Genomic DNA, 17311 nt, shown 5'->3' on the forward strand with positions numbered 1-17311 from the left:
CCTTGTGCAAATGGTTTACTGTTGTTGTTTACTGTTGTGCAAATGGACTGTTTGCGGTTGTTTGCGGTGCGTTAAACGGGGAGTTTGGTCTGTCACTGTGAAGCGGGCGTAACCCTTACACTACCTCATCGATACAACATCATACCTGATGTTTTAAAGCACGTTATTCCAAACAATTTAGGAATGTTAGGTGATTTATGCCCTTTATGGATTAAAACCAGACTCTGCATCAACTATGTAATTTTCCATGGGAGTTTTGCCATGGATCCCCCTCCGGCATGACACAGTCCAGGTGTTAGTCCCCTTGAAACAACTTTTCCTTCACTATTGTGGCCAGAAAGAGTCCCTGTGGGCTTTAATATTTGCCTGCCTATTGAAGTCTATGGCGGATCGCCCGGTTAGCCCGTTCGTGAACATTTGCGGAAATTCGCGTTCGCTGTTCGCGAATGGAAAACTTTATGTTCGCGACATCTCTAACTAGGACAAATGTTAAAAGTAACACTTGAAACAGCATAGCTTCTAGGGCTTTTTGTATGTCTTTCAGGGCACTAAAGGTGTTATAAGTACAGCCTCTCCATTTTATGTTAGGCTATTTTAAAGTGGTTTAAAATACCAAGTTTCCATTGTACCCAAAGCCCACCTTCACTGCTTAGGATAACACAAGGGAAGTTCACTTCCTTACTATCTATCCAAAATGGCTTTACAGGGTATAGTAGAATATGGCTTTGTGTAACTGCTGCAGCTGAATCACTGTTAAACATTTTCTGCTCTCATTTATTTGTGGAGTGCACTGTGTAGTTTGCGTGCGCGCGCGCGTTTGTGTGTGTGTGTGTGTAAATTGCCTGTTCTTAGCATGTGTCAATGTAAATGTTTGATGGAATGTTGCAAGTGTGTTATTCTGAATGCATTTTTGTTCTTCCAGATCTCCACATCTCTGTATACTACTGTATGTCTCTTTTAACCTCCATCTTGCATATTTTACAATTTGTTTCCCCTCCTTTGTATTGATCCAAAGTTTGCCATTTACTCACCTAAGCCTTTCTCTCCTTCACCTGTATCCCTTTCAATCGTCCTGTCCCATCTCTCCCCATTTGCAGTTATCCACTTTCTCCCCATTTGTGTCTCCCTCACAGTTCTGTAAGTATCCCATTGCTGCAAAATATTTGTCATTTTTGTCCTAACAGCATGCTGATATCTGATTCTTCATATTTCATAATCCTTTCATCCTCTTGTTATGTGCTTCTCAAATCCCCCCATGTCCACATTTGGCTCCCAAATACTCATATTCTTTGTGGGTGTGTTCAACTCACATGTCTATCATGTGTTTCTCCAATCACCCATGTCTTCGTATGTTTTTCCAGCCCCCTTTATCCCTTATATATCTCTCAAATCCCCTGCCATTTACCTTATGTGTCTCTTCTTCCACTTACATGTCTTATTTAAAAATCCCCCATTATTACCTCCCCATCCCTTTTTGACCATTGCTGATGAATATACATCTCTTTGCACAATCTTAATACAGCACCAGTGTTATTTTTTAGAACATAAAAGAGCAGGGTTAAGATGTCCTTCCACATCCATATCCAATAGGTAGATAAAAATACACTGCTCAAAAAAATAATGGGAACACAAAAATAACACATCCTAGATCTGAATGAATTAGATATTCTTCTGAAATACTTTGTTCTTTACATAGTTGAATGTGCTGACAACAATATCACACAAAATTTTTAAAATGGAAATCAAATTTTTCAACCCATGGAGGTCTGGATTTGGAGTCACACTCAACATTAAAGTGGAAAAACACACTACAGGCTGATCCAACTTTGATGTAATGTCCCTAAAACAAGTTAAAATGAGGCTTAGTAGTGTGTGTGGCCTCCAGGTGCCTGTATGACCTCCCTACAATGCCTGTGCATTCTCCTGATGAGGTGGCAGATGGTCTCCTGAGGGATCTCCTCCCAGACCTGGACTAAAGCATCTGCCAACTCCTGGACAGTTTGTGGTGCAACGTGATGTTGGTCGATGGAGCGAGACATGATGTCCCAGATGTGCTGAATTGGATTCAGGTCTGGGGAACGGGCGGGCCAGTCCATAGCAACAATGTCTTTGTCTTGCAAGAACTGCTGACACACTCCAGCCACATGAGGTTGAGCATTGTCTTGCATTAGGAGGAACCCAGGGCCAACCGCACCAGCATATGGTATCACAAGGGGTCTGAGGATCTCATCTCGGTACCCAGCGGCAGTCAGGCTACCTCTGGTGAGCACATGGGGGGCTGTGCTGCCCCCCAAAGAGATGCCACCCCAAACCATTACTGACCACTGCCAAACCGGTCATGCTGGAGGATGTTGCAGGCAGCAGAACGTTCTCCACGGCATCTCCAGACTCTGTCACATCTGTCACAGGAGCTCAGTGTGAACCTGCTTTCATCTGTGAAGAGCACAGGGCGCCAGTGGCGAATTTGCCAATCTTGGTGTTCTCTAATAAATGCCAAACGTCCTGCACGGTGTTGGGCTGTAAGCACAACCCCCACCTGTGGTCATCGGGCCCTCATACCACCCTCATGGAGTCAGTTTCTGACCATTTGAGCAGACACATGCACATTTGTGGCCTGCTGGAGGTCATTTTGCAGGGCTCTGACAGTGCTCCTCCTGTTCCTCCTTGCACAAAGTCATAGGTAGCGGTCCTGCTGCTGGGTTGTTGCCCTCCTACGGCCTCCTCCACATCTCCTGATGTACTGGCCGGTCTCCTGGTAGCGCCTCCATGCTCTGGACACTACGCTGACAGACACAGCAAATCTTCTTGCCACAGCTCACATTGATGTTCCATCTTGGATGATCTGCACTACCTGAGCCACTTGTGGGGGTTGTAGACTTCGTCTCATGCTACCACTAGAGTGAAAGCACCGCCAGCATTCAAAAGTGACCAAAACATCACCCAGGAAGCATAGGAACTGATAAGTGGTCTGTAGAACCACTCCTTTATTGGGGGTGTCTTGCTAATTGCCTATAATTTCCACCTGTTGTCTATCCCATTTGCACAACAGCATGTGAAATTGATTGTCACTCAGTGTTGCTTCCTAAGTGCACAGTTTGATTTCACAGAAGTGTGATTGACTTGGAGTTACATTGTGTTGTTTAAGTGTTCCCTTTATTTGTTTGTGCAGTGTATTTTCCCTCTGTTTAATAAAAAATATTGAAGAATCAACTAAAAATTCTAAATAATAGACTACAAAAGATGACCTGGCATGTAGAGTAATGTAGTGGTTATAGTGCTTAGCATTTACATTTATTGGACATCACTATACTTTCCTCTTTTCTGTCACTTTGTGTCTTTTTCTCCTAACACTTCACCACAACCATTAGTCTCTCTCTTTACCAGCCCACATTTGTATCTATTTGTTAGCCCACTCTTATCTGTCTCTCTCTCTCTTTTTATTACATAAACATGTCTCCCTCTCTACCAGTCCTTACTTCTGTCTCTTTACCTATATATGTATATCTATCTTTGTGTGTCAGCTTATACCTGTGTGTGTCTCTCTTTATATTTACGAGTCTCCATTAGAGTGCCTTCTAAAAATCTAAGCAGAGTTTTTAAAGGAAATTTAGTAATAAACAAACACATATACAAATGTTTGTTTTTTTCATCTGTATGCTTTAAACAACCTGTCTAAGCTATATAACTACTACATGCTGAAGTACTACAATAATTGATTTATTTGTATGCTAACACTATGTGTGCAGTCATTTGATGTATATCATAATAATCATTCTTACATTGTAAAATCTTTATTAGAATTAAGTTTGATGGTGTGTCAAAGGGCTCCCTCTTCAAATCCAAGTGGTCCTTAGCGGTTTCTCTGCCATACAAACCTGGACATGTTTACAATTCATTCTATATAATTTTGCTCTTTTGTGAGGCTTGTGTCCAGCATTCTTCCAGTTGTATATGGGCCAAGAAATGATGGACTGTGACTTGGGCCTCTGTACCCTACTATTGTGGACTGGTGCAGTATAGCCATACAGGTTACCTACTGGCATTATAAAGGGCAACTCAGCTTTTGAAAACAGAGCTGTGCGTTTGAGGATGTTAATGTTATGTAATAAGATTAGTGTATTGTTTGTATGTTTAGTTAACTTATGTTTACTATTTCTTCCTATTGCTTTGAATATAATATTGCCAAGCAATTAAATCAGCATGCTAATAGGATCAAGTTAGTTAATGTGATTAAGTCTGAATATTAATGCAATTAAATATGTTCATGTTCTCCCTATAACAAAGGAGATTATTTTAATGTTTAGCTTATTTCAAAATTTGTAAAATTGATTTACTTGTCTCTGAGTACTCTTTTCATTAGATTAATTAGATTATTAGATTAATTATATAAAGAACAGTTAAGGTGGCTCCCTTTAATACTCTCCCACAGGTTTCCTTAGCATGCGCTCTATGTTTATATTGTCTATAAAGTTATGCTTTTTTCATAGTAATTGTCTTTTTTTGGCAGATTTGAAATAAATAGCCTACTCATGATTAACAATAGACTATAATATATACAATAGTAGTTTAATTGTGATATTCACAGTAATAGCATCTGAGTTTGAACGTACTAGTATATTATCTACTTACATACATATTGATACCACCTATTAATGATGTTAATGACAGAATTGTGCAACTTTTTTCTGCCATTATGTAACATTTAACTGATTTCTTATGTTCTTTTTTTAAATCATTTTAATTGTTGAATGTCATATATTATCATAACAGGCTGACTTGTTGTTTTAGACAAAAATAATAAAAATTAATTATGAAAAAACAAAAACAAAGGAGATTATTTGTCTCACTGCATCTAGTTTCCAGGCTGATTACTTTGAGAAACAAAAATAAAAACCTATATCACCGGCTCCAATTATGGGTTCCTGTGCTAGCATCTGGGAAGCTGCCTACCCATTTGGGTTAGGAAGGGAAGATTTGCTAGAGCAGAGCCTCCTGGTGGAATGGAGAATAAAGAGGAGCGAGATTTGATTCTCAAGTCAGAGACTAGCAACCCTATTCCTCTTACAGATAGTAACATGTAGTAGACCCTTTTTTGTCAACTGACAAAGTCTCTAATTTATTTCTTACGAGCCCTTATAAATATTTTTTTCAGTTTTGTATTATCACACAACAAACAATAAAACTTAATAAGACAGACAACAGCAAACACCTTGCAAAATTAAAATGAATATATGCTCTTTTATTTATATAGCGTCTTTAAAATTTATAACATTTTATAATTTTTTACAAATCTTATAATACAGTTGAACATGAAGGTGATAACTTTATATATTTGTGATATTCCATCTATAGCAATATAAAACTCCTTGTTTTAACTATTAATTTAGAAAGCAGACAGACATAAACAATGCAACAAAATAGTTACACAGTATGCTTCAAAAGAAACAAATTTAAAATAATTCTTGTTTATTAAATAATGAGTGATTACAGTTGCGTTGATTCACCAGTCGGGTCATTTTCAGTCACCTCCGCATTTTTGTCTTCTTTGCTTTTCTCATTTAAGGAGATTTCGTCTTTTCTATCATTGTCTACTAGTTTGTTTTCATCTGTAGTTACTGCAGGCATCTCTGCTTTTGGGTCTTCAGGTTTGTTTGCATTGGAGACTTCCTCGTTCTTGACATTTGCATTCTCTTCTTTAACATCATTGCTCTCAGTGATATCTGGTTCAAATGCTGGGTTGCTCACACCAGTTGACTCTTCAGATTTTGTTTCTACTTCAGCAACTGGCTGCTTCTTATCTTCATTTTCTTTAGGGTTCTCCTTATCTGTGTCTTCTGAATTGTTTGCATTTGTAGATTCTTCAGTCTTTACATTTACATTTTCATAAAAATTGCTATCAGTAACATCTGGTTCAAATGCAGGATTACTCACCCCACCCAACCCTTCAGACAGTGTTTCCACATATATATTTTCAAAACCATTGTTAGCACTTGTATCCTTGTCCAGTACCACAAGCTCAACCAGATCTCCTGATGTTTCATCTGCATTGTCCACAGCTTTGTCATTATCAACTGTCCTGATATTGACATTAATATCTGCATTATTAATACTTGGAGCCTCCTCATATTTAAGATTAAATACATTTCCTGGACCTGTGACTCCTTGGCTCTCAGAAGTGCTTCTATAACTACTTCTTCCACCTTCACTGGAGTCTAGGGAATCAATGATCCCTTTCTTCTTTTTACTGTAAAATAAATTAAGGTAAAACTTTACTTTCCACAGTACACATCAACCGATTTTTACTTTACTTAGTAAGTCACAGTATTATAGCTCCCTTTAGTAATCAGGAATAATGTGTATTATAAATGAGTTATTAACTGTTCTCTGAGTGAGTTATTAAAACAGTTGTCTGTTTTACAATTGGTATTGCTGATCTTGCATACAACATACAAATTTTACATCAGTGAATCATATCACATAAATACAATTATGTGGCTTATGTTCTTATATAAATATTATTGGGCCGACACTTTTCATTGCATTACGCTATTCACATTCACATTCACATTTGAAACCATACTTGTAAATCTAGCGCAATCACAAACTATTTTTCCTGATAAAATTATTTGCAGTTACAAGAATCTGATATTTCTGGAACCCATCAAACATATATAAAACATGCCTAAACCAAATGCATGCATAGATGTTCGTTAAATTTATAGTTGTCCTAACATGTATAAATAAATGAATGGTTGATATATTATAGCAGAATTTTCTTACATTTTAGTATTTCATATGAATAGTGACCATGAACTAAACCACAAAGTGTCAAACCTTATCTTCAACTCACCCATTCAGCTCCATGAAATTAGACGATAACATGATGTAAATTCTACTTGCAAAAAATGTAAATAGTGTATAAAGAGATTACGATATAATTGTGGATAATTGTAGCTGGAATGTTGCTTATTGAATATTCTAATCTTTTGCCAATGAAATTTATTTGGAAGCATTTGAAATTAATGGTGTAATTTTATGCTGCGTTCTAATCTAATCGGGCAGTTCTGGTGCATTCTTGATTTGTTAGCCTAGGGTGTGATTCAGCTATTAAACATATGCCTAAAATATGAGCCTGAAACAAAAAACCCCAAAAAACATAAAAAGCTGATGTGAACATACCTGCTTCTGAAGTAAAGACTTGCCGCAAGAATAATCAGACAGCTGATGGCAAATATTCCAAGCACAACACCAATAACGATGTAGATAACTGATTCATTGTAGTCTAGAGAGAGTAAATTTATAGTCACATCATTGTAAGTATTATTATTGTATTGACAACATAGCTTGCAATCTATAAAGTAACAAGATGGTTGGTGGTGTTAATGTCTTGGTCTAAATGGCCCCAATAATGTATACCGCTACATTTTTGCAAAAGAGTGAATAATACATCATAATAGCATTTGACATGACACTTTAAATGAGTATTCCAATAACACCATGTGCTTGAGATGAAACTGGGGACTGCTCCTTGTGCCATTCCCTAGCTCCTCTATCTACACTTTCCAAAATACAGGATGGTCCCTTTTCAGTGTCTGTTGGTTTAAGCCCTCAAGGACACATGACATGCGTGACATGTCATGATTCCCTTTTATTCCACAAGTTTGGTCCTTAAGGGGTTAAACCTCTCAGGTTCCTTTAGTTAGTCTACAGTGAATAGCAGTGAATATAAATACTGAATTGTGTGTCATTAATAGTGGTGGCATTCATGATCAAAGAAGGGACTCCTCCTCAGAATAGATATTTAGAAACAGTGCTCGCCAAGGGTCCATAATCAACAAGAAATGTGTCAGTCAAATATATACCTCTCTAATTATACACATACAAGTATCTGTCCTTTATCTTTCCTGTTCACTAAATACATGATTGTTTTACATTTCTTCATCGTCATCATCATCGTCATCACCCCTGTACCCTTATATAACCTTTACTATTAGCTTTCATCACTCCATCCTATTAGAATCCTTCATATAAATGTGAACCACATGGATATAAAAAATATTGTAATTGTTGTAAATAAATTATCGAAGATTTGTAAATAAAACATATGTGTATTTAGTCATATTTAATGCCAGATATGGCATAACCAAAAATAACAGTAGTTTGGCTATATACTGATATTTATAATAAATATCCAAAAACAAATAAAACTTATATTTACCGTCTACCGCATTTTCGCATAATTCCCCAATGTATGTTTTAGGGCAGTGGCAAACAGCAACAGTAGAGTTAAGTTCTTCTACTACTACGCAGGTTCCTCCATTCTCACAAGGGTTTTCTAGACATGGACTGGCTAAAATGATAGAAAAAAGTGGTGTAATTAATGCCATTGTGATTTTGCATTGATATCCTTATAAATAGAATACAATATAAATATAATTACAGGAATCTCATTGAAGTCACACACAGATGACCATCTAGCTCAGGGGTGCCAAAAAGGTAGATCACCAGATGTAGAAATGCAACTCCCTTAATGCTGTGCATGTCTTTTGATTTCTTTATTAATATTATTTTTATTATTGACATTTATATAGCACCAACAGATTCTGTAGTGCTTTACAATATTGTAAGAGAGGGGATTTAACTATAAATAGGACAATTACATACAGGAACGATAGGTTGAAGAGGACCCTGCTCAAACGAGCTTGCAGTCTATAGGAGGTGGGGTATAAAACACATTAGGACAGGAAATAGCAATCATATAAGGTGGGAGTGAAGCAGAGCTGGAGGAGAGAGTAGAGTGCTGCCCTTTAGGAGAGAGCAAGAGACAGGTATGTAAGGTAGAGGTTACTCTGAAGGGCCATAAGCTTTCCTAAAGAGATGGGTTTTAAGGCACTTCTTAAACGATTGAAGACTAGGGGAGAGTCTGAGGGTGGTAGGCAGGCTATTCCAAAGGAAGGGAGCCACCCGCAAGAAGTCCTGCAAGCGTGAGTTGGCAGTACGGGTGTGAACAGCAGACAGAAGAAGGTCATGGGCAGAGCTGAGAGACCGAGAAGGGGCATACCTATGGATCTGTGAAGAGATATAAGAGGGGCTAGAATTGTTCAGTGCTTTTTTAGGTATGGGTTAGCACTTTGAATTGACTCCTATAGGATACAGTAAGCCAATATAAGGACTGACAGAGGGGTGAGGTGTGAGAGGACCAACTAGAGAGGAAAATCAGTCTGGCGGCAGCATTCATTACAGACTGTAGCGGGGCAATACGACTTTTTGGAAGACCATTTAGGAGAGGGTTACAATAATCCATGCATAAGAAAGGGATGGATGTGGGCTATGTTTTTAAGATGAAATCTACAGGATGTTTGAAGGAGCAGTGAGGTGAGAGGAGAAACCATACACCACCACCTTTACATTCAGAGTATCTTGGGCTATGGGTAAGTTGAAGACCACCAAAGGATAAAGATGCAGGGGTAGCAGTGTCAGAGGGGGAGAGCTGTGTTTCTGTTAAGGCTAGTAAATCTAGGGAATGAGTGATGAAGAGGTTGTGGGCAGCAGTGGATTTTGTAATATTGCAAACAGAGCGTGCATTCCAGAGGGCAGTATTGGAGGATTTAGAGGAAGAGTACCATGAGATGGGTATTAGAGTGGCATGGTTCCTTGAGTTTGTACGTGGTGAGTTTGCAGAGATGGGACCGGGGTTTGGAGAAACATCACCAGCTGCTAGGAGCAGAGGGATAGAAAGGAAGTGAAGGTGGGAGTAGGATTTTAAAGTTTTGTAGCAGGGTATGTATATAGAGGATTTGGGAGGAGTTGGAGGAGATAGGCTGGAAAGGTATATGTAGAGTGCATGGGATGAATAGAGAGGGGAGGGGAGTAAAGTGGAAGTAATGAAGATGGTGTTGCCAGGGACAGGTGAGCAGACGGATAGAGATATTTTAGTAATTAGTGAAGTTAGTGTGAAAGTGAAAAATAAAAGGGAGAACAATATTTAGAGAAATTGTGTTTTGTTGTATAGATAAGAAGATTTTACATATGTATTTATATAATCATAGGCATACATAGATATATATATACACATATACCTATGAGTGATTAAACCATGGTTAAGGGTGCAGTTTGTTAACAGAAAGATTTCAGGTGAGAACAGGTTTAGTGACTTGATTGGTGTGTTTTGAAGACAGCTGATCTGCACTATCTTTAAGTGTGGTAATTACCATGGGTGTGGGGTGGTGTGGAGAGGGGAAGGTGGGCAGTCTTCCAGAGATGATACCTCTGCTTAGAAGATTCTGCAGGGTTTGGTTGCTTGTGAGTGTAGTTAATCAATGCTGTTTTTAGGGGCAAAGCATCATGGATGTTGTAGTTTTAAAACATCTGGAGATCTACATTTTGGGCACCCCTGATCTAGCTCTTTGTACACATAACAGCTAATCTAGTCAGGGATTAGATACTGAGTATATCTATTGTTATAAGGTTGCATAATGATGGATCTCCATGACATATTGTTTAATATAGTGTATCTTTCTCCTCCCACTCTACTAAAAAAAAACCCTGCTAATACTTCACCCAGACAAAGCACCTCCCACAGTCACTGTCACAAAGAAGATACATAAACCGTCCTCTTTCTATTCAGATAACTTCCTCTAGTATGTCCATTCCACTTTCGTCCCAGAGATAAGCCACGTATGTAACCCACTGATTAATGTACCCCCTTGCACCTCCACTACAGCTTCTTCAAATTATCCCTTCCCATTTTCATGTATTCCCAAAACAGCCAGAAAAAAGATTGTGAAACCATTCCTAATTACATTAATATAATTAAAAATCTAAACACAATTTAATAAAATTAGGCACCGTTTCATGATATTCCTTTTATGTTGCTATACTTTACACAAAGTATACTGGATTCTTATTGCAAGCCATATTCTTTCAAACTGTTTTACTGATCATATCCCACCAATTAGCATCTCTGAGCTATATTACCTCAATTACTATTCCAACCAAATTCCTTCAGATTATCCCAATGATGCTAGTCACACAGTTTCTCTCCCTGTAGCCATAGCCCCTAATGTACTTATCCACAGCCATAATCTATAGTACACCCCACCGCCATATTGCCACATTCACATTGCCTATTAATAAAATAATAGCCAAAGTCCAAAGCTTACATGATCTCTAAATTGTTAAGCTGTCCACAGCCACAGCCATATTTCCCAGTGCATACTTATACACAGGATGGCACCCAATTTACAAACTCCACCCTTTACATATCAAATGGTCAGGTTTTTTCGATATGTAATAAGAGATTCATTTGATAACATTTACATTTGAGCTGCTACCCACAGTAAAGCCCACCCGGATTCTGTTGATGAGTAATTGAATATAGTTACATTATCCTTAGCTCTAAGGAGCACGGTCTGTTAGTTTTTGTGGCTGTGTGATGGATAGATGTTAGCCAACCCTAACAATAAGAATTATGTTGTTTTCGTTTTATATTTCTCATCTTTTAATTGCTCTTTTATATACAGCAAGATTGTTGTCATGATATATGCATGTTCATTCAATCATATTTGTTTCACTGAAGACATTCTCTAACGTATCTAAATGTATCTACCCTACAATCTGCTATGTGTATGCCCTATATGTAGAATCCTTTGCTGTGTTGCTTCTTGATATATCTTCCCTGAAATTTAAAGATTTTTGGTTTCTTCTTTTGTATGTCCACCTATGTGAAAGAAAGTCCAGCAATGACTAATTTCTTTCACTGCTGAGAAAATAATACTCTACTACTCATTTTATTTTAAGAGCATCACATGCTTGAGAAGCTATGGTCCATTAAAGAATTTACTAGGTGTTCAGTATTTCTTCTACTTTATCACAGCTCCTGTTGCACTCTCAATTAATTATAAACCATAAGATCTACCATTTCAAACACATAAGGGTTAAAGGGATACTATAGTCAAAGCTTAACAAAGCAGGTTTTGGTGTGTAGATCATGCTCCTGTAGCCCTACTGCTCAGCTTTCTACCATTTAGGAGTTAAATCACTTTGTTTATACAGCCCTAGTCATACTTCCCTGCACCCTGCATGTAACTGCAGCTTTCCAAAGCACTTTCTGTAAAGAGTCATCTAATGTTTACACTTTCTTTATTGTAAACTCTGTTTAATTTATAATTTCTTATATCCTGCTCTGTAAATAACTTGTTATACCCTACAGGTGCCTCCTGTAAGTAATTAAAGCTCAATTTACAGAGAATGAGAAAAAAAAACTTTTAAAGTAAGTAATATCTGATTTAATTTTGTTTTCATGCAGGCTGTGTGAGTCACAGCCAGGGGGCATGTAGCTAGGATTGCATGAATAGAAACAATGGTGATTTAATTTCTAAATTCAGCTGTGAGACTTCAGAGGCACAATCTATACATCAACACAACTGCATTAAGCCAAGGTTGGTTTGATGACGACGGTGTCCCTTTAAGCCCTTTGAATAAGTAGAGTCTCCTCATCTGTCCCATTAAAGCTGATCTGATTGGAAACTGGAGGTAGGTAGGCAAATAATTTAAAGAAAACCCTATCATGCTAACCAAAAATTTCTTTATATTAACACATTATATATACTAGGACACTTACGTAAATAGCATCCAAGAGTTTGATTTGAGGTTGTACAAACTTCTCCATCTTTACATTCATTATCCACACAGTTTACATATGAACCCTCTGAGCAAGTGCAGTTTTGGGAACAATCTTCAGTTAGGAAGACTTCTCCAATCTGGAAATTAAACAAGAATATCAAAATAGTAGGGAAAACTATTATCTTAAATTAATGCATTGAGACATATATCAAACATAATTACAAAAACAAGCTCAAGCTTTGTATTGAAGCTGGTAGCAGGGAAACACTATTATCTTAAATGAATGCATTGAGACGTCTGAATGTTACTTATTAAAATATGTAATCTTGCTATGGTTTCTCCTAAATCATAGATATGCACACAAATGATGATCAATGTCTTCAGTCCAAATGGTTTTTATACCACCTTACCAAACAAAGAAAGGTCTATTCAATAAATGTTGATTTGCGATTTGCTGTTTATCTATTTGCAAATGTTGGAAAATTTTCCAAGCTACTCTTTACCTTCCTAATGGAACCTGTTTAGTAATTTAAGGGTGTCTTTTTTAGCATATAAACTATGACATCATAAACATTGCATTATTATAATCACATTATGTGACATTAGAAATTACATAATGTTAATTAAAAATACTAAAACTGCTAAAAAGAATTTTAGCTAATTAAGGAAGGGTTCTCCAGGCATTTTGTTGAAACAAGCTTATACAATTTTACTGCTGGTTTCTTGATTGAAAGATTGTTGTAAATAACTTTTGGTTCACTGCATGAGTTGAGCTCTTACTTGAGGATTGCATACAACATGTACTACGCATTGTCAGGAGTTTATTTACCGGGTAGTAATTGTTGAGATATGTGCATCCACAATCCTTGAAGGGTACACATTCATATCCACTCAAAACATATCCATCTTCACATTCACAACCTTCAGTGTCAGCATCCTCGCATTCTGATTCTGATGCCAAATTACTGCAGGATGCAGGACAGGATGACATTCTGTCCTTGTATTGACTATTAGATGAGCATGTTCTTTCTGTTAGAAACAAAAGCATGTACCCTGTTAGGTCAAGTTTAAAATATATTGCATTATGTAGTAGTAATAATTAATGAAACAGGGAAAAAATGAATAGATATGGAAACAACAAAGAGAATGAACAACTTTTAAATTATTTCTTACCACATCCAGTGGTATTTCTCCATCCATCAATATTGGTTCCATTTTGTAGACAGGCGATTGCATACTGCTCAAGATTGATGCAAAGTAAATCAGTACTTCTGAATTCTGCACATGTGTCAAATAGACAATTCCTGTAGAAGCAAAAATTTGAAAACTGTATTATTAATAGATTAGATGCTTAAAATGTACTACTGGGCTATCTATTTCCTACAGTACTGGAGATAATAAAGGAAACATATGAAACATTTATACATAAAGTCATCAGGTTTACTGCTTTAACATTTTGAAGTGTCTTCCTCTATTATTATTATTATTATTATTATTATTATTATTATTATCGCCATTTATATAGCGCCAACAGATTCCGTAGCGCTTTACAATATTTTGAGAGGGGGGGGGGGATGTAACAATAAATAAGACAATTACAAGAAAACTTACAGGAATAATAGGTTGAAGAGGACCCTGCTCAAATGAGCTTACAGTCTATAGGAGGTGGGGTATTAGAAACATTAGGATAGGAAATATCAAGTAGGAGTGAAGCAGAGCTGGAGGAGAGAGCAAAGCACAATGTAATTTGTTTAACTTTAATGATTATAAGATGACAGATTCTGAGCCCTAGGCAACAAGAGACACTGAACACAATTTATACCTTGCCATAGACCAGGGAGGTGCAATCCAAAAACCACAATCCAAAAACAAAGTGAAATAAACAGAAATGGTCTATACTTCAGGTGCCAAAATGAGTGGAAGAGTTATTGGGTGGAACACAACCAAACAAAACATGATTTCTCATCTCAAAGAATCCTAATCATGCCATTTACTCGGAATCAGAACTTGGACAATGCCGATAATTTATGTTGTAAATCCTAACTATGCTCAAATCTTCAAAATGTTTATGCATGTGCTATTTAACGAATAGAAATAACCCCTGAAACACCATTGTAGGCTTAGTTCAAACTAATATCGTGTTAATTCACTAAGCAAAGATTTAAAATATTTACATTTTATTTATTTTTTCAATCACAAACACATATTGGTTAACAATAGGGATAAATAAACATAGTCTTAAAAATCCTGAAAAGTGGCAGTTCCCGTTTAAATAGTCTTATTTGTGCAATAGAATAAACACCACAGAGTAAAAATGAATAAAACAGTTGCTTTGGCTCCCAGGCACATTAATCTTAATGACACAGCACCGCAGAATGGTTCAAATGCTTATGCCATGTCACGATATTTTTTCTTATGTTCAACTCTGAGTGCCAATACTGTCAGGATGCTGCAAACATGGTCGTTCTCAAATAGATTGTTATCGCTTAGACATCTCTGCCTACTTTAATATGTTTTTAAAACAAAAAGTGCAAATTTTCCATGCCACTGTTTAACCTATCTATGTTTAAATATAAATGTACGCTGTTGTGGCGTATGACTATGCTTTGTACTCACCTGCACAACAAAAATAAAGAATTATGCTTTGACAAAACAAATTGTTAATACAAAAATACATTAAAGTGCTGGTACTGGGGAAACACACCGGAACGTCCAAAAATGTACATTAAACATAACAATAAACATTAAAGGGAATCTCCAGTGCCAGGAAAACAATCCATTTTCCTGGCACTGGAGGGTCCCTCTCCCTCCCACCTCCCACTCCCCGGTTACTGAAGGGGTGAAAACCCCTTCAGTCACTTACCTGAGGCAGCGACGATGTCCATCGCCGCTGTCTCCTCCTCCGCGCTGCTCCTCCTCTCCATTGCTTCGGCCGGTGGGCGAGACTGATCCTGCCCATCGGCCGAGGAGACCTAATGCGCATGCGCGCCAATGCCACGCATGCGCATTAGCGCTCCCTATAGGAAAGCATTGAAAAATAATTTCAATGCTTTCCTATGGGGAAATGAGCGATGCTGGAGGTCCTCACACAGCGTGAGGACGTCCAGCGACGCTCTAGCACAGGTTTCCTAGTAGACAGACACTAGAGGTGGAGTTAACCCTGCAAGGTAATTATTGCAGTTTATTAAAAACTGCAATAATTACACTTGCAGGGTTAGGAGTAGTGGGAGTTGGCACCCAGACCACTGCAATGGGCAGAAGTGGTCTGGGTGCCTGGAGTGTCCCTTTAAGAGTGCAGTATTATTTTTGGTTTATTTTATAAAACAAATTGCTAAATTAAGATATTGCACAGGTTTTACATATTACCAATTGTTTTCCTAAGAAAAACATACTCAGTTTTCTACAAAACAGGCCGTCTTCAGGAACATCATGCCAATACATAGAATAGTTAGTTAACTCATATATGATAATCTACTTACTCTATAAAAGGAGCAGATGAAATACTTTGAAGACAGTTTTTGAATGGACCCTCCGTGTCTCTAAGAGTCCCACAGAATGAAGTACTGTTTACAAATGTGAGCTGTGAGGCAGAGCAGACCAGATTGTCACCTGTGTCTAATGGTTCTTCAGCTTCATTAAGCTTTGATGTTTCTGCCTCTCGTCTGAAAAGAAAATATTGATTAGTTGGTTGTAGGTACCAAAAGTGGATAACATCTGCCTAAATCATAAATGTATTTTGACAGAATGATACTCTGATTTCAATATTGGTCCAATAAAGAAACCGTAGGCTTTTTCCATATATATTGCTCTACAATTCGATTTTTCACTTCATCCAATCACCTGATTCTTGTCTTCAATAACTTAACATTCCAACTGTTACCAAACGAATTCACATCTCTAACAGTGGTACCACCAGGAAGTGTAAAATCATTAGAATTTATTCCATCATAGTTTCCGCAAAGCCCCTGTAATACATCCCTGTAAGTGCTTGGAACGGTAATCTCTGCATTGAAGAAAGAACATAACCAAAGAGATAAGTTAGTACATATCTCATCTAAAAGGTTAACATAAAAATAATAATATCCAGGTTCAATATCCTCTAGCACAGGGGTTCTCAACCCAGTCCTCAGACTCTAAGGTGTTTCTTTTTCTTTTTCTAAACACCTTAGACACACCCAGGTAATCCCTATACCCTGGACTGGTAGGGGGTCCTTGAGGACAAGGTTGAGAACCCCTGCTCTAGTAAGTAAGTTCATTGAGCAGGTCCCTCAACCCCTCTGTTCCTGTGCGTCCATTTGTCTGGTTACAATTACGTGTCTGTTAGTCCACCCATTGTACAGCGCTATGGAATTTGCTGGTGCTATATAAATAATACAATAATAATATTTAGTAGTCTGGAGTGTCCCTTTACTGATAATTTAACTGATAATTTCAGTTATAAAGAGTTATGTTTGGATTCAGATGAAATATGAATCCTCTGTTTTGTGTATATAAACTTACATCTAATATTGCGCCACTTTTATATAATGAATAGGCCATGTATTTTATACTTATTTTATCTATGCCTGACAAAGAAGCACTCTACATATGGGACACAGTATTTTTTTATATCTGACACAGAACATGATGTGTGCATTATCCTCACTCGATAATCTAAATGTACACCTTAGCATATTTTCTTATTATT

At 37.4% G+C, this 17311-nt stretch overlaps 1 protein-coding gene across 1 annotated transcript in view; it reads right to left on the bottom strand.

Moving 5' to 3' along the window:
• Window positions 1–5210: 5210 nt before the first annotated feature.
• LOC134586215 (uncharacterized) overlaps window positions 5211–17311 on the bottom strand; it is an 87076-nt gene continuing 74975 nt past the window's right edge. The window contains exons 67-74 of the mRNA XM_063441711.1: window positions 16465–16627; window positions 16104–16286; window positions 13798–13928; window positions 13454–13653; window positions 12623–12761; window positions 8219–8350; window positions 7180–7282; window positions 5211–6244 (exon numbers count right to left, since the gene is read on the bottom strand). Of these exons, the coding sequence (XP_063297781.1) occupies window positions 5485–6244; window positions 7180–7282; window positions 8219–8350; window positions 12623–12761; window positions 13454–13653; window positions 13798–13928; window positions 16104–16286; window positions 16465–16627 (1811 nt within the window). The 3' untranslated portion in view covers window positions 5211–5484. The remainder of the gene's footprint in view (window positions 6245–7179; window positions 7283–8218; window positions 8351–12622; window positions 12762–13453; window positions 13654–13797; window positions 13929–16103; window positions 16287–16464; window positions 16628–17311) is intronic.

This window comes from Pelobates fuscus, chromosome 2, assembly GCF_036172605.1.
Source record: "Pelobates fuscus isolate aPelFus1 chromosome 2, aPelFus1.pri, whole genome shotgun sequence".
Lineage (NCBI taxonomy): Eukaryota > Metazoa > Chordata > Amphibia > Anura > Pelobatidae > Pelobates > Pelobates fuscus.